The 20,329-nt window shown below is 51.7% G+C and overlaps 7 protein-coding genes across 7 annotated transcripts; 4 read left to right on the top strand and 3 right to left on the bottom strand.

The window, feature by feature from the left end:
* Window positions 1–502: 502 nt before the first annotated feature.
* Window positions 503–3,549, bottom strand: CABS01_06506 (glycosyl hydrolase family 31; the record flags this gene model as incomplete). Its single annotated transcript, XM_060539872.1, has 2 exons — window positions 503–3,354; window positions 3,465–3,549. 2 exons carry the CDS (start codon window positions 3,547–3,549, stop codon window positions 503–505), a joined length of 2,937 nt encoding a protein of 978 aa, XP_060404409.1.
* Window positions 3,550–4,694: 1,145 nt separating this feature from the next.
* Window positions 4,695–6,806, top strand: CABS01_06505 (lipase 2; the record flags this gene model as incomplete). Its single annotated transcript, XM_060539871.1, has 8 exons — window positions 4,695–4,952; window positions 5,033–5,248; window positions 5,335–5,480; window positions 5,553–5,668; window positions 5,725–5,883; window positions 5,929–6,334; window positions 6,395–6,618; window positions 6,676–6,806. The coding sequence occupies 8 exons, from the start codon at window positions 4,695–4,697 to the stop codon at window positions 6,804–6,806; spliced, it is 1,656 nt and encodes a 551-aa protein (XP_060404408.1).
* Window positions 6,807–7,395: 589 nt separating this feature from the next.
* Window positions 7,396–8,685, top strand: CABS01_06504 (nucleoside diphosphate kinase; the record flags this gene model as incomplete). The annotated part of the gene is made up of 7 exons (XM_060539870.1): window positions 7,396–7,739; window positions 7,930–7,960; window positions 8,023–8,066; window positions 8,137–8,195; window positions 8,250–8,294; window positions 8,351–8,416; window positions 8,486–8,685. The coding sequence occupies 7 exons, from the start codon at window positions 7,396–7,398 to the stop codon at window positions 8,683–8,685; spliced, it is 789 nt and encodes a 262-aa protein (XP_060404407.1).
* A 186-nt stretch (window positions 8,686–8,871) lies between these two features.
* Window positions 8,872–9,495, bottom strand: CABS01_06503 (uncharacterized protein; the record flags this gene model as incomplete). The annotated part of the gene is made up of 1 exon (XM_060539869.1): window positions 8,872–9,495. The coding sequence occupies one exon, from the start codon at window positions 9,493–9,495 to the stop codon at window positions 8,872–8,874; it is 624 nt and encodes a 207-aa protein (XP_060404406.1).
* A 3,328-nt stretch (window positions 9,496–12,823) lies between these two features.
* Window positions 12,824–13,834, top strand: CABS01_06502 (uncharacterized protein; the record flags this gene model as incomplete). The annotated part of the gene is made up of 2 exons (XM_060539868.1): window positions 12,824–13,040; window positions 13,119–13,834. 2 exons carry the CDS (start codon window positions 12,824–12,826, stop codon window positions 13,832–13,834), a joined length of 933 nt encoding a protein of 310 aa, XP_060404405.1.
* Window positions 13,835–16,915: 3,081 nt separating this feature from the next.
* Window positions 16,916–18,035, top strand: CABS01_06501 (GPI-anchored cell wall beta-1,3-endoglucanase EglC; the record flags this gene model as incomplete). The annotated part of the gene is made up of 2 exons (XM_060539867.1): window positions 16,916–17,720; window positions 17,788–18,035. The coding sequence occupies 2 exons, from the start codon at window positions 16,916–16,918 to the stop codon at window positions 18,033–18,035; spliced, it is 1,053 nt and encodes a 350-aa protein (XP_060404404.1).
* A 1,992-nt stretch (window positions 18,036–20,027) lies between these two features.
* Window positions 20,028–20,267, bottom strand: CABS01_06500 (uncharacterized protein; the record flags this gene model as incomplete). The annotated part of the gene is made up of 1 exon (XM_060539866.1): window positions 20,028–20,267. The coding sequence occupies one exon, from the start codon at window positions 20,265–20,267 to the stop codon at window positions 20,028–20,030; it is 240 nt and encodes a 79-aa protein (XP_060404403.1).
* Window positions 20,268–20,329: the final 62 nt, after the last annotated feature.

Below are 20,329 nucleotides of genomic sequence, written 5' to 3'. Positions count from 1 at the left end.
CTCACGCCATCGTGGATTGTTTCCAGGCGGAACTCGGGGGCGGAGGGGAGCGGAAAATCTTGGGAATGAGGCTCCACGAAGTCTATCCACTGCAGCGGAGGAGCCCCGACCGATGTTGCACCGTTCCACCCACAAGCCACCGACCCAGTTCTAGATTAACTAACCGAGATCGCACGGAGTCACAAAGGGGCAAGGGGTTTATGCTCAAGTCAAGCAATCTTTATGAATGTGTTCGTCAATTCTCTCTCTAATGGAGCGCTCCAATGACTTGTGAAGTCTCTCGATCATCAGCCCTTGTGGCGATCAGTGGAGCTCACTGTGTCTATTCTTAGTGTGCTTCACCGCTCAGGCGTCTTCGTCGTTTTCCCGTCTCCTGATCGTCGAGTCTGCCGTTCAGGACATCCCAGGCGAAGAATCCAACAATGAAGCACGTCAGAGGTGTTGCGCCAGCTCAAGTATGTCTCCTCATCCTCGGACGGTGGACTCGTATCCTTGTACGGTCTCAAGCCAACGCGATGCTGAAGTCCTCTCCAACACGGGCAGCAACTCTGCCTACAACTGCGTAGGCGGCGCGGCCCTTCTCGGCAGCGTGGTACTGAACAGGGACAGTCCAGCTCTTGCCCTCTGACGTGACAGTAACCTCCTTCTTGTTGAGCTGGTTGGTAGCACCAACAACAATGATCTTGTCGACGTAAACCTCCTTCATGGCCTTGAGCCAGGAACCCTCCTTGGTAGACTTGGAGTCACGGCCCTCGGCATCAGAGGATGCAATGGTTTTGCCGTCAAGCTTGAACTTGCGGTAGATGTACTGGCCCTTCTCGAAGTCGAAAGAGTCTCCGTCATCGACGTACAGCTCACCCTCGGCCTGGCCATCTTTGCCAACGCTGATGACGAGGGTGTAGTCGTCGAAGCGCATGAGCTTAGCCGAACGGCGGGGGCGATCACGGCGAGGGAAGATGTGGCCACCACGCATGAGAAGCGCGATCTGGTCGAGGGCGACGTCCCTGGTGAGATACTGACCCTTCTTGGTGGCAAGCTTTTCGTAGGTAAAGTAGTCGTAGTACACTTCGTCATCAGGAATATAGATGTCGACAGACTCCTTGTCCTTCTCAACAACGGGCTTGTGGAGAAGACCAGTCGATCCGACGAACAGCTGATCGTCAATGGCGAAGCCAGACTCCTCCGTGGGGTTGGTCCAGAACATGGGACGAACAATCGGGCTGCCGTCGCGATGGGCGTGGAAGAAGGCAGTGTACCACGAAGGCATCAAGCTGTAGCGAAGGCGGATGGCGGCAGTGAGGATGCCTCTGAACGGCTCCGCAAGCATGTAAGGCTCGCGGCGACGAGCATCAATGTGAGCGTGGCCACGGAAGAAGGGGTAGAAAGCTCCGCCCTGGTACCAGCGTGCCATCAGCTCAGGCTCGGGGTTACCGAAAAAGCCTCCAACATCGGCGCCAGCAAAGGGAAATCCGGAAATGCCCTGGTTCAAAATCATGGGAACGGCAGCGCCCAGGTGCTCCCACGATGCCTGGTTGTCTCCTGTCCACATGGCACCGAGACGCTGAGAGCCAGCGTAGAAGGAGCGGGTAAGGACGAAAGGTCTGCGGAGCTCGCCCTTCTTGCGAGTGAGGAGAGCCTCAAAGGTGGCGTTGTGGAAGGTCATGCCGTTGATGTTGTGCACATCACGGTGCTCCCAGTTTCCGTGGTGAATGTTGTCCTTGGGCATGGTAACCTCAGGTCCATTAAACACAGAGGGCTCGTTCATGTCGTTCCAGATGAATGTGTTCTCCATGGTGCCCTTGAAAGCGGCGTAGTCGAAGAGGCCAGCCCACCACTCGACGGCCTTGGGGTTGAAGCAATCGACCCAGTGCGAAGAACCAGGCCAGCACCAACCCTCGAAAGGCTTGCCCTCCTTGTTCAAGACGGCTAGGCCCTTGGAGTTCATTTGCTCGGTGATATCGTACTTCCCCTCGTTCTTAATATGGGGATCGATGATAACCACAAGGTTTCTGCCGTGCTCATCAAGAGCCTTGCCCATGCCGATAGGGTCCTTGAACATGTCGGCGTCCCAGGTGAAGTACTTCTTGCCATCGGTGTACTCAATATCGAGCCAAATGACGTCGTAGGGGATCTTGAACTTATCAAACTTGCGGTCAACGTCCTTGACATCATCATCGGAGATGTAGTTCCAACGGCACTGGTGGTAGCCGAGAGAAAACTCCTGGGGCATGGCGGTGGTACCGGTGAGCTCCCCATAAGTCTTGGAGATATCCTTAGGGGTCGGGCCCAGGAAGATGAAGACGTCGAGAATACCGGCCTCTGAGATCCAGTGGGTCTTCGTGTTGGTCTTGGAGCCAACGCCAAGAGCTAAGGGGTTGGATGAGCCCTTCTCCTTAGTGATGTCAATCCAGGTCTCAGCGCCGTTGAGCCAGAAGACACCGACAGTGGAGTCCTTGCGGTGCGCCTGCATGAGAGGAATCGCTCCGTAGAGAGTCATGGGGCTGTCGAGGACGTACTCGAAGACGTCGGAGTTGTAAAGTCTGTAGGGCTCGGAGTACTTGCCATCACCGCCACGGGTCTCCTTCAGAGACAGAGGACCAGCGTGCTCAGGGATACCGAAAACGTGCTCGTATCCGACGAATGAGATGTCGAGGGCGACACTCTCGGGACCACGGGGCTTGGAGTCGGTGTTGCCGCCAAACGTCTCGTCCCACCAGGTGCTCTCGTCCTCCTGCTTGACTTCGGTGGATTCGGCCTTCTCAGCGTTCTCTTCGCCCTCTTTCTTTTCCTCGGCGGGCTTGTCGACCTTGGGGCGCCAGTGCTCCATATTGAGCAGACCGCGATCGTTGAGCTTGATGTGGGAAGATCCATCACGCTTGAAGTCGACACTGAAGGGCGAGAACTTGATGACAGCCTCGAGTTTGGAAGAGGGGCCGTACTGAATGGTGATCTGGTCCTTATCCTGGTAGGCGATCTTGGCCTCCTTGTCGAGGTTCAAGCCACCAACAATGACGTGCTTTTCGGCTTCATTGTAGCGCTCCTTGCGGGCAGGGCTGTTGTTTCGCAGCTCGATTTCTCCCTTTTGGCGCTTCTCTTCGTCAACGGTCACACGAGCGGTGCCGGATTCGAGGAAGGAAACGGTGATGGGGAGGCGGACGGTTTCCTGGGCATCGTTGATGGTCTTGAGGATTACAGCCTGGAGTTGGCCGTCTTTGAGTGAGGCAGAGTCGGGGAGGATATTGTAGGGAGGGGCCCAGGTCGAGGACTGGGAGACAGCGTTATCGGCATACTCGCGATTGCGCTTGCAGAAGCCAGATTGGTGGCACTTCTTGAAGTCATTTTCCTTAACCATGACTGCGATTGTCTTGTCAGTATCACTAAGTCAAGCAGTTGGGGGAACCAAGCAGCGTGAATTCAACACAAGTGAGGTAAAAGAAAGGTCATTGCGTCACGGGAGTCCTTACCTGCGGGCTGGATCATGCAGCTAAGTGCCGCCAGTAGACCAAAGAAGGTCGTCCATTTGTAGGACGACTTGCCGATGGTCCCCATGGCGGAGGGGTGTGGTGATTGTGTGTTTGTCCGAAAGGATTGAACGAACTGCTGCAAGAAACTCTGGAATCAAGAAGCGAACATGGGGATGAGAGCAAAAAGAAGGCGGTTCTTCTTTGTAGTGCTCTCGCGTCGCGCGTTTGTGGTTGGTTTTGGTACACTTTGAATCGGGTTGGGTGGGAGGAATTGGTGACGTTTGGGTGGAAGGTACTTGTGAAGGTGAGACGCCGCTTGAGTTCAACAGCTGTCCCCTTGACTAGCTCCACTTTGGGCTTAGCTCGAGTCGCTTGCTGCGGGAGACAGGGGCCTATCGAAGAAGACAGGTTTAATCGAATATTGGAAAACGGATAGGTGCATAGACCTTACTGACCGAATATTTACCCCGCCATTGAAGTAGACAACTTCCAGACCACATACGGATGGCAATGTTCGTAGGGTCTCGGCCACTTTCTATGAGGAAAGGCTGATGGTGCCTTGTATCTATAAACCTGCGAGATATGCGCCTACACGATACTTTTGGGCAATGTCATACCCCTGCGATGGATGGTATGGTCAGGCACGCTTGAGGGCGAAACGTCTATGAGCGCCTTCCTGATTTTGTCTGAGATCGTGAGCTTCTTCAGGGATGATATCACGTTATGTCCTCACTACTACACATGCTCGTTCTTCGAGATCTGGTTCATGCTGGCCCACGCGGTGGTTGTGGAATGGGTGGATCCAGCAGAGCCGGGTTGGCTCGGTCGTTCACCATCTCATGATCCGCATCACCATCGCAAGAACGTCTGATACGATTCCACGAACAATTGCCGGACATAATTGCCGGATATGGCGGCACAAAGCGGACGTCTCGGAAAGGCTTGGTTGATCAATTTGATGAGCTATCATTCGAAAGCATCAAAGTAGCCTGCAAGTTGCTCGATTGAGAAGGAGATCCAGTAGTTCTTGCTCTAAGCGATACGGAAATGACCAAGAAACAGTCATCAAGACAGGGTTGCGAGTCAAGAACTGTGACGATTTTCAGGACAGCGATTACGATGAAATGTGATCTTCTGCCCACGATGCACGAATGACAGCAATATAATAGACGCAAAACTCTGTGGAAATCGTACTTGATTATAGTTAGAATCATTCATCCGGACGTGAACATGGCGCGCATGCTGCTTTTGCTACTCGCCGGGCTGTCTGGTGGCCTCTGTCAAAAGGCACCACAAGTCCAAACTAGAAATGGCTCTTATACAGGCGTTCATCTGCCTTTACTCAACCAAGACTACTTCCTAGGCATGCCGTTCGCCCAGCCGCCTGTTCAAGGTCCCCTTCGATTCTCACCACCAGCTTCACTGAACACCTCCTGGACTGGATCGAGAGACGCTACTCAATTCGGCAACATTTGCTATGGCTATGGTGTACGTTTACGCGGCCGAATCACCATACTCATCGCTGAAACAACCACATGTACAGGATGGGCTTGCTAACCTTGCCATAGAATGACAACAACAGGCTCGCGGCACTTGGCTTCAAGATCTCTGAGGACTGTCTGAGCATCAACGTCGCTCGTCCTTCCAACTATACAGACCAGTCGCTGCCAGTTGCCGTGTACATCTACGGTGGAGGCTACTTCCAAGGTGGCAGCGCCGATCCCCGGTTGAACTTCTCGTCCATCATTCGGGACTCTGTTGCAGCTGGGAAGCCCATCATTGGCGTTAGTTTCAACTATCGTCTTTCCGCCTTCGGCTTTCTAGGAGGGTCTGAAATCGTGGCTGCTGGAGCTGCGAACCTTGGCTTTAGGGATCAAAGATTGGCACTAAATTGGGTACAAGGGAAGTCGTAGCTGTTGAAGTGCTTGATGAGACGTTCTCAGCTAACTCGTCCGTAGAAAACATCGCTGCCTTTGGAGGAGATCCTACCAAAGTAACCATATTCGGTAACAGCGCGTATGTTCTATGGACTTTCCGAGAGCCCTCAATGAAAACATGGAAACTGAGCATATGAATTTTTGTCTCTAGGGGTGCGGGTTCTGTCGGTGCCCAACTTCTGGCGTACAATGGGCGCGATGACGGACTGTTCAGAGGTGCCATTTCTCAGTCGGGAGCCCCTGCTGGTTTCTCGCCATTCTCCCCATGTAAGTCACAATCTGCCAGGCTACGACTCTTTGACTGATGAAGTGATCCGCTACAGTTCTCGACGTCGCAAAGTGGGACGAAGTCTACGAGAACATCACAGTCGGCATAGGCTGCAGCACGACAGATGCACTCAATTGTCTGCGGAACGTCCCAATCGAGGTTTTGAATGCCGTGGTCAATTCTACAGCCACTTCAGGGGCTTCCTATGGACTAGGTGAGTAGTCACATGTTTGATTGTTATCGAGTTTGGGTTAAGAAGTCCAAGTCTTTGATGGCGACTTTGTTGCCGATGCCCCAGGAGCGCAGCTGGCCAAGGGCAACTTCGTCAAAGTTCCATACATAATCGGCCACAACACAGACGAAGGATCTGCCTTTATCCCAGGGAACAACTTTGATAATGCCACGTTCTATCCAACGTCCAAGATCGACACGGATGAGCAGTTTAGGGACTACATTGCTTCGCTCAAAGCCAACGAGACGGTTGCAAGTAGAGTGTTCGACATATACCGCCAAAACGCAACGGACCAGGCTCTAGCCACATACCCGGACGATCTTGGTGCTGAACTCGGCTACCAATATAAGAGAGCTGTTACGCTCGCTGGTGACTCTAACATCATCGCGCCCACTCGTTACACGGCTCAGATGTGGGCGGCGTACAACGTGCCGTAAGTATACCCGCACTGATGTTATAAAAATTGCTGACTTATCAACCAATTGGCATTCAGTCTTTACAAGTATCGATGGGATGTCATCGTCAGCGGATTGCCTCGCTACATTGGCGCAACGCATGCGAAAGAGATCTTCTTCGTCTTCGACGACCAAAGCAGAGACGACTACGACGTGTGGCCTCTGCAAGACAAGCCTCAGTCTTTCTCCGAACTAGCTTCCATCATGGCAACGGCGTGGGCTAGTTTTGTGGCAACTGGTGACCCGAATAGCAATGGATCAGGTAAGTGTGGTCTACCGCAGGCCTCGACAGCATGGCTGCTGACGCTGAGCTTCATAGTCAACGGTACAAACTGGCCTTTGTATAATGAGTTCAAGGAAAACTTTGTCTTCACTGGTAACGTCACTAGTCATGTCGAGAACGACGATACGCGTGAGCAGGAAATCAGCTTTCTGTCAAGTCTCTTTTGATGTCAAGTGAAGTGGCAGTGACAGATTGAAATAGTGGGACTGGGAAGGATGAGCAGGGCCCACAAAAGACATAGAGGTGCCTTATCCTGGATAACCGATTAAATCACATGGGTCCCGCTGTGTCACTTAAGAGATTATCCGAGATGCGGTAAGCCGGAAGATAGGTACCTGATTCGTACCTGACAATCAGGATCTCAATCAACCCGCACCATGATTATTTACTTATGTATCAACCCAAAACTGCACGACTTTTGAGCTTCTCTTGAGCGAAATGCAAGATCAATTGCATGTGACGATCCAAAGAAAAGAAACTTGAGCTTGGCGTTTTGTATTTCAAGTGCTATAGGTAAGGAACCTTCCCCTTGGTTCAATGCCATTTCACACCTCACCCACCTCACCCTCTCTTTAGAATCACGGTGAACCTCCACCTTTTGGTTGCCATGAGTGCTGAGCTGTCAAAATAAAAACTAGGCGGTCTGGCTTCACAGTTCCAAAACTGCCGTATCAGAAGCTCGGTACAGCAATCTCCACACCTTTTCACCACGTTTCTACCTAAGCACCTTAGGTACATAGTACTTGCTTTCATCCAATGGCAGACTCGGGACCCCACCACCACAGCGGCGGCGCGCAGGACAACGACCCCGCCTCGAAGCACAAGAAGCCGCAGCAGAATAATGCAAATGCAAGCTTCCCCGAGTACGCCCGCAGGACAGCAGAGAAGCTGCCCCCACCAACTTTCATAATTCTCGCTCTCCTCTTCGGTTTGTACATAATTTTTTCCTCGAGCCAACAAAACCAGCGGTCAGCAGCAGACCTTTCTTCTCCTCCCGTCGCCCCTTCCATTGTCACCACCACAATCTACCAAGAACATCAACCATCTTCAACTCCCAAAGTCGTCGTTGATACCTCTCCCAAAATGTCTACCGAGCAGACGTGAGTACACACCTCAATCCCTTTCTAACTCCCTGCCCATTAAGCTAGCAATGCACTCCAATGCTACTTGCTTTTCTTTGAGCTCCTGTCACTACCCTGAAATTACCCCGCCATCGTGGGAGGTTTCGGGCAGAAGAGGGGCACACATCACCACCACGAAACAGAACAAAAAAAGCTGACCCTGAAATAGCTTCATTGCCATCAAGCCTGACGGCGTTCAGGTACGCTCCTTCTCATCTGGTACTTGCCAATTGCCAGGCACAGCAAGCTGACTCTCCCACAGCGCGGCCTGATCGGCCCCATCGTCTCTCGCTTCGAGACCCGTGGGTAAGTTTTATTCCAGATGATGCCCTACTCACTCTGGGCAAGTTTGTCATCTCTAACATGTCTCCTTCAGCTTCAAGCTCGTCGCCATCAAGCTCATGACCCCCGGCAAGGAGCACCTCCAGGCCCACTGTTCGTTACTTCCTCTCGCATCCCTCGCAAAGCAGAACTAACTCTTCCCAATAGACGCCGACCTCAAGGACAAGCCCTTCTTCGCTGGTCTCATTGAGTGTATGTTCCATCCCCAATGCCTCGCCCAGCGTGATTCCAAGCTTACATCCTCGCAGACATGAACTCTGGCCCCATCTGCGCCATGGTCTGGGAGGGCCGTGACGCCGTCAAGACCGGTCGTGGTAAGTCCCTCACCAATCCTCTACACACCCCTTCAGTCGAATAACCTCATGCTAATACACACCTCACAGTCCTTCTCGGTGCCACCAACCCCCTTGCCTCCGCCCCCGGCACCATCCGTGGCGACTACGCCATCGACGTCGGCCGCAACGTCTGCCACGGCTCCGACTCCGTCGAGAACGCCAAGAAGGAGATTGCCCTCTGGTTCAAGGATGGCGATGTCGTCTCCTACAAGGCCTCCCAGTTCGACTGGATCTACGAGAAGCCTTAAATGCTTGTTCTCTATTCCGCCACTATACACGAGCCGTAGACGTCCACCGTACGCTTGCCGCACGGGTGGGATGCATGTCGCCATGTTAGGTTGATAAGGAAAAGTTATAGGTCAATCAAAAAGCACAATCAAAGAGCCCATATGCTTCCAGGAGTGTAATGTGATTTTTGAGACCTTCAACCGTGACTACCGACTGGATCTGAACAATCCACGTCCCCTGCCCATGACACCCGCAAACCACGGCGTCCCCCACACGCTGACGAGGATCCTCGCTGGCAGCAGCGCCTTCGTAATAGCCCAAGCCATAGCAACCTCCACCACAACCTTGTACTTGCCATCCCTCTGCCACTTCTCCAGCACATCCTGCGTGCTCTCAACCTCACCGTCCCCCTCCAACTGCCCCGTCATCGTTCCGCGGTCCTGGGCCTCGAACCCAAACCACCCCTTCCTACTAAAATACCTCTCCGCCATACCCACACCATCCCTGACGTATCCCGCCCAGTGGCCCGTTACGTACTCGAGCGGTAAAAAGTTTGTGTAGTGGAAGAAGCCGAAGAGGCCGAGGAGGGGCACGACGGCGGTGATTTCGTGGAGGATCAGGAAGGCGACAACGTGCGAGACGGGCGCTTTGCGGAGGCCGGTGGTGTATTTTTGGAAGCGGAGGGGGACGCGATCGAGGATGCGGTCTGCCGCTCGAGAGGAAGAAGAGGAAGAGTTCGTCGAGGTATGACGCAAGGATGGTTTCGTTGTTGGTGGACGAGTTGTGCGGAGAGCTAGCCGCGACCTCGTGGTGGCGCGGCTTGCAAACATTTTGTTGTTGAGACGGGCGGTAACCTTTGCAGGCTCAAGTCCGTTGGATAGAAAAAGTCTTGGGTAAATATTGTCGGGGCAGTTGCAAACTTCGCGTGGCCAAGAGCAGAAAGAGTAGTGCTTACTGACGCGACGAGCTTTGGCCGGGTTCATCGATGGGAGATGACGCTCGAGAAGAGCTCTCGGTGGGGCGGATGGGTGAGGTGTCCATGCTTCGGTGTGCCGGACTCACCGAGGTAGGTAAGGTGAAGACGCCGTCGGTGCTTGACAGTGCGGGCCGCCGCGGGCCGATACTTGGACGCCCCAACGACGTCCCGTCACACGCTACGCAACCTATCACACGCGCTACGATCCGAGGTTATTTCTTTGTTGATCAGACATTGCCCCAATTTCTCATGAGTGAACGTAATGTCGTTGACGGTAAGTCACTCAACGTTTTTCAGAATGCCACGGGCAAGTGTCTCTACTGGCATAAGGGCTTCGCTTTAAAGTTCGCTGTATGCCTACCTCCGTCCAACTTGAGGCTTGTTATGATGTAGTTTTCTTCAAAAGCCACGAACGAATTACCTGAGCATTCCAGTCGAGGGAAATACACCTAGGCTAACCTGCTGACGCGTGTCGGTCGCCCGCAGACAAATACCAGCCCGAATTCGAGCCGTGCCCGTTTTGCCGAAGCTGTTCAAACTCTTCTCGCGCCATCCACGCTCCCAGACGGCAGGGGAAATGCTGTTAACATCCGTTTGACTGCCCTACCCGGAGTTATTGCCCCACCCTAATTCCATCAAGTCCGGGCCTAGGAAGAAGTTCAGTTGCCGTCGGAGAAGCAAATGCCATCATCAGTGCGCACTCGACGGGTCGTGCCACTACTCGAATGGCCGACCTGACAGCATTGACTCTTGTGAATAAATTATCTTCCCCAAAGGTATGGCGTAGGCTGAGAGACGGGCATCGGGATTTGGAAATGCCAATTGAGGTTTCTCACGGGCGCAGAACCAGCCACACCGCTGGCGCCTTCGTGTTCATTAGAGTCTACGGATAGAAATGGCACAACTAGGAAGGAAATGGCGAGAGTTTCGACTCCAATCCTAGGATGTTTCGTGTACGAAATCTGATATATGACAAACAGGCGCTCTTATCGCTGCGAGGAGTGGCAGATGACCACGGTTCATTCTACTAGGCAAACCGCACGAACCAGATGCGGCCAAGTCTTGAATCCTGGACTGTTGCTAAACTACGGCACGGCTCGCACTGGTGCTTGCTGACCTTGCTTTTGCTCCTCACTATTCGGTCTCATTCTATTTCTTGCTCCTCGTCGGAGACCGGGTAGTTTTGCTTGGGTTGCGTTCCGAAAATCTTAATGTATACAGAAACTTACTCTTATTCCATGGGTAGACAAACAGAGACAGTTGAACTAGCGATCCCCCTTAGGCGTTGCGGAAGATCTGTGCCCAGGTCGACTTTGATGTACTCCGTGAACGTGCTTGTAGCACCTCAGTCAGCAAACAACGCGGGGCGAAATGAAGAAGCAAAAGTTATTTTCAATCACCGGAAAACAGCTCGAAATTCATCAGACAATAAATCCTCCGATGACAGAAAAAGGTAAACCGAATATCTATATCGCCAGAGGAGGGGAAATTGAGATGATGCCCGAGGTAATTCTCGTGATTCGGCAAGACTGCTACGGGTCGCTTTCCCACTTTCCGAGTCACTACTAGCTACCTAGGTACAATAAAGCTTCAAGTCTGTACGTCGGTAAATTTACCTTTATTTGGACAGCCTGGCAGTCCGAGGGCTGCGCCATGGACCAGTGTTGCCCACATACTTAGGCCAGTCCCTTGACTTTGGTGGCAAGGAGTACCTAGGATAGGTAAGCACCACAGTCACTAAACGCCGTCCAAGACTGGTATTTGACGGTCCTGATAGTCTGACAGACCTCCGTCTACCTATCTTCTAGCAAAACACAAACAATGCCTATGGAACCCAAGTGCCGCTACCTTGAGCAACAAGTCAGGGACTCGTAAATATGTAATGCAGCCTATATCGGCATCAAGATAATCGAAACCGAAGCCTCATAGGCCGGTTAGGTGGTTCACTTACCTCCCACGTGCGCCGAGTCTCTACATCTAGCGCCCTAGACGCAGTAAAGGATGTCACTTATCTCGGCAATGAACCATGAATTGTAGTAAACCGCTTTTAAAGGGACTTGAAATCGGCGAAGAAAGATGGATCTCATGTTTCTGTTTGTTTACTCTCTCTCGCCATCAAAATTATCTGCTCTGGATTGCAATCGTAGCTGAACCTTTACCATAAAAAGCCCCCTTTGTAAGTCTCGCGGATGAAAACGTTTTCTGGGTACGATTTGTATGCCCTAAAAGTGCTAGCACAACGGCACCGTGCTCTCTAGTCTAGGCCTGCTGTGCCCGCGAGTTTCAGCTTCAATCAAAGAGACTGCCAAGAAGACTTCTGCAAGGCATATTGGCTTGGTTCCATTGAATCTGTCTTCATCTTCAAGAATGGCCGGCATTCATCACAACTCGAAAGCCTTCCCGGATAGGTCTCCTTCCACTTGGGTCACCTCTGTCCATCCGTCTGGTCCGACCATGGGGCTCTCTTACTCTAGCGTAACTCAATGTTGCCTGATCTCGAACGGCAGACTGCCTTAGTGAAGGCCGGCGGCTTCGGGGATCGATGGCGAAGCTTCAGGGCGGCGGCCCGCACAACGCTAAGCCTTGATCGATGAACTCCTTGAAGGTTTTTCCCCAGCCCCTGAAGTCTGGGACTCCTCCCCCAGGGGTTCTTCGACGCTGAGGGATAATCTGCCGAAAGTGGGCGCAACTTTCGAGAACCTTCAGCTATCTTTGTCCTTCATTGCGCCAAGCCAAAGTGAAAACTCAACACTGTAAAGCATCGCACTCGGCAAGTCTTCCAAATCATCACCAACCTTTCATGGACAACTGTCGTCTGAACCTACTGCCGAATGTTACTCTCGGACCGTGCAGCGAGCACGCCTACCCTGACCCCTCTCCAGAGCAATCACTTCGATGTTGCCTTGGCGGACCCTCGACAATCAGTCCATTCATCCACGGCCCGAGGAATGATGGACTTTGTGCTTGAACAGTCCCGCGGGAAGGGTTAAGATCTTTGAGCTCCTTCTTTGTTGAAATAACCTGCAGAACCTTCTTGAAAAAATTCCTTTCTTCCGTCACACCACACAGCAGTCGGTACTCAAGACTCGAAGACTGCCGAGTCAGACAATCACAACGAAGAATCATCGATCTCGACCCTATTGCTTCCAGCTTCATCAGACTCGCAGGTATCGCAATACATCATGGCTTCTACCGGAAAGATGGAAGTCGACAAGATCGAAGCCACCAACGCGGCTGTCCAGACAAACTCTCCCATCCCAAATGGCCACGCCATGGATCGTCAGTTCGCAAAGTTCAACAGCTTCAAATATTACCGCAAGACCACGAAGCCAAACAACGCAGTCTACATCAGCCGCCGCGAGAAGAAGGAGAGCTTCCGTCACCTGCGCAGAAATGCAAGTAAGTAACAGCCCCATTCCCTGTTCGGTGCCAACAAAAAATCAAGGCATCGGACTGACCACCCTGGGAACATTACAGTCTCAGGACCCAGCACTGGCCCGAGACCGGGTAGCGGAACGGACTGGTACGACGTCCCATCCTCGATGCTCACCGCCGGGGACAAGCTCCTCATCGCGACCAACCGTCTTCCGACCATCGTTCACATCGTCTTCAAAACTGGCTTCTCCTTCTCACCCCTCGACTTCATGAGCAAGGAGGCCGCCACCGATGTCTGCCGCTACCTCGAGCTCGAGGGCAAGCTCACCAACTTCCAAGGTGAAGGTGGCCGCATCGCCGACTTCATGCGCATGATTCTGAACGAGTGCGAGCGATTCAAGTACCAGTTCACCGACAAGACCCTCTTCAGGGAGCTGCCTAAGCAGAGAGGATTCACGCAGGGCTTCTGGGTGAACATTGCCCACGAGGTTTCCATCAAGCAGACCATTGCCAAGGGAAGGCCAGCCGAAACTTGGGCCGACGATATCATCAAGACTACTACCTGCCAGGAGATACTTGGCGCCTTCGTCCGAGCTCGGAAGGCTTACTTGCGAGAGATGGCCAAGGAGGGCGAGGGTGGTGCTGATGGTGATGATGGCGGCGCTGGTAGCAGTTTCAGCGTCCTTGAGGACACATACACGAAGAAGATGGTTGGCTTGATTCGGGCTGTCGACAGCTGGATTGCTTTCAGCGAGGAGAACGTGGAGAAGCGTGAGGCTAAGGAGCTCGCGCTCGCCATCGATCGCTTCCAGATGTGAGATATCGGCCGGCTATGGGGGTGTTGTCATTTGTGCGAAAAGGCCTATGGAGATACTGGCGTAAGGACTCAAAGAAGAACGATGTAAGGAGTCCAATACGGTATCCATAGGTTCGCTCCAGGTGAATTGCCTGTCATCTACTTTATCAGGCTCCTAAAATCGAAAAACCCATGATTATTTAATGAATAAAGAAGTGTCTCTCTACATTTGCCATCGTATCTTATATGCTACATACACTCCATAAACGAGCGCGAGTTTGTGCCCTTCTTGTAGCACCTTTCGGCGTTCGCATCATACATTATGCGTCTTCTCAATATTTCCTCAAGACGGGTAGTAACATATAACATCAACTGGGAGACGTATCGAAATCAGTTCAAGTCTTCGTGTGATGCGCTGAGGCCCTGTGGACTAGAGTGTTTTACAGGTGACTGACAGCAGAGAGTGAGGAGAAGAATCGCTGACCTCCGGCGAATCGTCCATAAACAGGAATACAAACCTTCACAGTTCGATATTATCTGGTGACCATTTTCCTTTCACCCGAACCTTATTTATCTGAAACCAACGTTTCTTTAAAATGTGTACCGAGACCTGAGGCCTCGTTGCCGCCAAGAGGTCTGGCTCGCCGTGATGCAGCACAGGCTGCCGACGGGACAAAGAGGCTGTGTTAGAACAGTTGCCAGCGTAGCAGTACCTGGAATCGGCATTGGAGCAGCACCATCTCCAACAGTGGAGGCTAATCAATGTAGAAACAGGATCGAGTAAGTCGCTGCAGTGTCACCCACTAACGCCTCTGATCCAAGTTTGACGCTTGGGGAGTCGGCAAGTTGCTGTGCCGCCGTCTGACCTCGTATAAATTTGGCCGCTGTCAGAGCGGCCAGCTAACGAAGAGTCAGTCTATGTGAAAACGTTCTAGAGGTCTTGAAATACTCTACAGGCTCGCTATCGCATCTCGGGTGAGTGCTCTTTAGCCATTGATATTAAGCTTTGCCATCTTCCTTTGCCACAGTAATTCGGATGATGTTGTGTCGTCTTCGTATTTTGTGTCATTCAGGTCGGCAACGGGATTTCATGCCCAGAGCTCCCAAATTTCAGTGACTAACCTGCCATGGTACCGCCTTATCTCGCTGCCTTGGTCGAAGTTCTTCCGTCCAAGACTCTGGGTGTTGCCCAAAACCTTTGGACAGATATGGGCAGTTTTCCCCAGGACTAGTATCACACAAGGCTGGCTTTATATTCCCTTTCCCGATTCTATCCAAGTTGATGGCGATATTTCCGGTCTTGTGATGATCCTTCTAGGCACCTTGCTCGTCGAGGACCTGGAGAGGAAGGTACGGCCAGGACAACCTTGTGTATAGCTTCCTTGCCGCATCTTACCACGACAGAAGGGTATATACCCCCCCTCGAGCCCATTCTCGTCACCAGCCAGCAGGCGCCTGTCTAGGTCGACGGATCAGGTCAAACTGGCTGGGTGGTGAAGTAGTTCATGGCCATTAATTGAATTCGCCAACCAGCCTACTCGACGACAATCTAAGCCCATACGAGACCCCGAGTTCGAATCCCGGAATGAGCAACAGAAATTTCCCAGCATGAGCACCAAGAGATGTAGCACCCAGTTCAGCACCGGGGGGTGAACTCTTTTACTTATTGGTTCTAATGACTGGATGTTCAAGACGGTCCCGAATTCAATAGGAGAGGAAAGACTAAAATTAAAATCTGACACCCCTCGCTCTCTATATTCCTGTAGCATGATTAAACACCATAACAAGGCGTGGAAATACTCGTTTGCACTACGTTGCTTTCCAACACACCTCTTCTTCTATGTGGCTTCTCCGTAGTAACCATCCCGATGGTGTTGAGTATCTAATTAATTACTTACTTACCTATCGCTACGTGATCACTGGGCTGGCAGTATTTCAGAGCGGCCTCTTCTCACTCTTCACCGACTTCCAATGTGGTCGATGAGACGACTAGAATCCACTTCCGCTTTCTGTGCCGACAGAGATAGAAAGATATGCGACTCTTGCGTTATGGCCGCAGAGCCAGCGTAGAGCGCCCGCAGCGGCGCAGCCCACCCACATCGATTCTGTTGTCACATTCCTGCCCACTCGCCTCTCTTTCAATGCTTCATCCAGGTGAAATTTTCTTTGCGTTAGACTTTCAATGTCTTTTCACCTTCCCAATTCACCCTAGACTCCGCGAGGCATGTCAAACGATTCAAATTCAGGAATTCCCGACAAGGGCCCGGTATATGATGGAGTAATACTAAGTATACCCATGTTTCCGCGCGTCCGCATCGACTGGGACCAAGGCCATCGCGAAGTATAATCAGGGGCGGGCGTGGAGATGTATCAGTTCAGGTATGTTCGGATGGCCGCGCCCTTGAAAGACTGGATGTGCCCTCTCACACCCTCTCGGAGCACACATTTTTCACTTCGGGTATGGGGCTGCGCTAACTGTGGTCATCGTCCTTGCATGATATGTGCGGCTAATGCATCATTGGCTGTTCCGATAGCTGCTTCCAAAGCCCTGTGATGTCGCCAATTCCCGAGATGCGCTGAGCTAGCCCCGCGTCGGATGATCCTTCCTTATGTTCACCCGGCCCGATCTCTCACTCCTCTACTCGTACAGTGTCGAAGGTTTATTCACTCATAAGGTTCGATGAAGCACCTGCACAGTTTGAGCAGCTGACTACCTTATAAAAACCATGTTACAATCGAGACATGATCAAGGAAACTTGGCCGATATTCAGGGAATGATCTGGACGATGCATGAATTCCTAGGTAGCTCGGGTCACTAGCCCTGACGGTTTCGTCGCACGGAAGACTGAGAGAACGACAGCAAAGAAGGTGTTCCTAGATACAACAGAAAAGGGGTCTGTTCAAAGGTGTGGCAGTTTGTGGGGCTTCAAGCAAAGAAGACTGTTCGACTCAGCTCTGTTCGTGGCTAACAAAGAAAACCGAGATGGCCACCATGTTTAAGATGCTTGCCTAGTACTCTCTTGCTGGGGGAATAGGAGAGAATCGGATTTCGTCCATCTCTCGAATGATCCTCAGCTATCTCCATCCCAACTGATTATCTAAGATGTATCTGATGACCGCAGTTGCCGTGTCCTTGGCCACTACCGCCCTGGCAGGAAACCAGCCGGGCCTCCTGGGATTCAACTATGGCGCCACAAACGAAGATGGGTCATGCAGGGGCTACGATGATTTCTTACGCTACTTCCAGAACGCGAAGACACTTGCCGGCGCGGATGGAAAAAACTTCACCTCGGCTCGTCTATATACTTCCATCCAGTGTAACAATACATATGATCCGACCTCATCATGGGCTGAACCCACTTCGGCTTACAAGGCTGCCATCGATACCAACACCAACATTCTGGTCGGACTTTGGGCCAGCGCCGGCAGCCAAATGTACACCAATGAGCTAAGATCTCTTACGGCCGCATACATGCAGTATGGTGAGGCTTTCACCAACCTGGTCATCGGCATTTCCGTCGGCTCAGAAGATTTGTACCGGCATGCGAGCGGCCTGGCCGGTAAATATGTTGGCGTGGGCGCCGACGCGAAAGTGATCGTAGGGTACATTGCGGACCTTCGAAGTTTGATCAAGCAAAGCATACCTCCCCTGGCAAACAAACCCATTGGACACGTCGACACATACACTGCATGGATTCTACCCGAAAATGCCGCCGTTGTGGAAGCCGCCGACTGGCTCGGCCACAACTCCTTTCCCTACTGGGAGTCCGACAAAAACAATACTATTGAAAACGCCCCTGACCTATTCATATCTGCTCTTGATCAAACAAGGCAAATCGCTGCCCAAAGTTCAAGTGTCTGTGGGAAGGACAAGGAGGTGTGGGTCACCGAAACTGGATGGCCGCATGGTAAGACTCCCGCTCAGCATCACATCTCAAGATTTACATAGTCTCGGACGCTAACTGCCTCCCCAAGCCGGCGAATCTCAAGGGGCTGCCGTCGCCTCAGTTGAGAACGCTCGTTTCTACTGGACCAGCGTCGGCTGCGACCTCTTTCAAACGAGCTTGAATGTCTTTTGGTACATTCTGATCGACTCCAATGCTGATCAGGTCAGGAACGGCATAGAGTTTGGTCTCACGAGGAATAGCGATGTTTCGCGGCCTGTCTTCAATCTTAGTTGCTCGAGCTTGCCAGACTCGTCAGGGGGAAAGTGCGACATTTAGCAGATACTTTCATTTTCCTGTGTGATACGGAAGCTGTCGTAATAGGGCTCTACCTCGAGCGACGACTCAGGAGGTCCGCTGTGACCATCTCAGGGGTAAATATCACTGAGAACGAAGATTCAGCCCATTGAGCCAAGATACCGTTTTGTTGATGCAGAGCCAACTCAACACTTGACTAACATGTATTTGTCTTCCCTAATTCTAACATGTGAAGAACCCCATCAGGATTGCTCTGTATCATGTTATGAGTACGCTCTCCATCTAAGTAAAGTTACTATGAAGTGATTCAAGTGACATTGTTGATTTCTTGTGACAAACTGGCAGCATACTTACGGCTTCTGTTTACTCATCGAGACATGAAGACACAAGCTGACATGATTTGACGAGGCTAATCTCAAGGCATTCATTTCGTTATTGTTTGACCATCATCTGGGCCCAGAGACTGCCTTACTATGGTTAGCATACCAAAAACACAGGCTTGGATACGGCTAGATGCGACGAGTTTCCCACACCGCCGTTGTTAAAGTCCCGTTCTCGCATCTGCAAGATCCGAAAATCTCCTGACATCGTCGTAGAGGAGGTACGCCAATATTCCCAATCGACGACAGGGGTGGACGTTTAGTGACGACCGAACTTGCCGAGTCAGCTCATCCCCGGTCACTTTGCATATCCTCTTGATGTGTCTTTCAAACGGTATGATTATACCCTGGTATGCTTGCTGCTTAAAGAACGCAGGATTGGTAGATGTAACGGGGATTCTTCAACATCAATCCCCACACAGTTTTGTAGACCCCCCGCATCCCGCGCCACAACACCCATCTGCTACAGGGATGCCTCTCATCCGAAGACTGACAAGTGCGCATGCTCTGAGTTCAGGATACACTACCCGCCAGAATGTTTTTTCCTGGGAGACGCGACTGTTGGCTACCGGGAAATGTTGGTAGACATGTAACACTGAGTACCCCTGATCAGGTCGACACCCCGTCTTTAAGGTGCAATATGCCGATACTCCACGGACATGACTTCAGTTTTTCAAGATATCTCCGGAGAGAAACCTCAATCAAGTCGCGGAAGGCGCTTGGTATTTTACTACTCTAAGAAAGTTTCACTCACAGAGTTGAGAAGGCACTTGACTAAAGTACGATTCACGCAAAGAAGCCAACACTTCGTAGAAGTCTTCTTCTCTTTGCGCTTCCTCGCATTTCCAGGCCCTTCAGTTGAGTCGGCATTCTCCTCATATACCTTAGCTTTAAAGCTTTACTCTTCAACTCTGACTTGTAGACATTATGGTTGGCAGATTTCGATTCTTCAGTAAGAACCTAGGCACCAGCCCGTTACTCGTCGCTGTTCTCCCAGACGACGGAACCCTGTGATATACGCAACGACACCTCGTAGACCTCAACTTCTATTGCATCTTTCTAGCCTTACTCTGCGCAGCGAACGGTTGCGATGGATCAATGATGAACGGTCTCTTGACTCTTCCTCGATGGCAGACATTGCTGGACTGCCCCAAGAGGTAATGGCTCGGTTTCCATCAACGCCGCCCCGGCGCTTTCGTCCATGCTTTCCTACTTTATCTTGTGGTGGTTTACTTTGCTAACCGCTGGGGCCGGAAAAAAGGACTCTTTGTAGGAATCGATTTTCTTTGTATCGATTACTTTTTTCCAAGCTTTCTCGCCGAACAAGGCTAAATTCATCATCGGTCGTATTATCTTCGGCGAGCCGAGCATCTGGTGGGGTTGTCTTGCCTCTGGTCTTATCACGGAGTTGGCGTACCCATTGCACCGGGGAATTCTCGGAGCGTAGGTGCTGGCTCTGACCATGAGGCTTCAGGCAAGTCAATAAAATAACGCTGAGATATGGTGCTACAGGCTTTATAACATTGGATGATTTGTTAGACCTAGCTTGGCGGCGTGGGCGACCTTCGGAACCAGAAATCACGACAATTGCTGGTCTTGGCGCATCCCATCATTGCTACAGATTGCCATCCCGCTATTCGTACTCCCAGCCGCCATTCTCGTCCCGGATTCGCCCCGTCCTCTCGTCTCCAAAAACCGGACTGGAAAGTCTCGCAGCATACTGGCCAAGTTGCATGGCGGGGGAGACCGAAGCTCTGTTCTCGTGGACTTCGAGATGACCGAGATCGAACGAGTAAGACGATGAGATGGTGGCCAAGAGTTCTTCAAAGATAGGATTGTTCTCCACGCCGAGAAAGAGATACAGAGGTTTCATCTCAATGTCGCTGGGTGTACTTGGACAGTGGGCCGGGCAAAACATCGTGTCTTACTACCTCG

The sequence above is a fragment of the Colletotrichum abscissum genome, assembly GCF_030869225.1.
Source record: "Colletotrichum abscissum strain IMI 504890 chromosome Unknown Scaffold_13.1, whole genome shotgun sequence".
NCBI lineage: Eukaryota > Fungi > Ascomycota > Sordariomycetes > Glomerellales > Glomerellaceae > Colletotrichum > Colletotrichum abscissum.
Note: the sequence above shows the minus strand (reverse complement) of the source record. Positions and strands in the feature narration are given on the sequence as shown.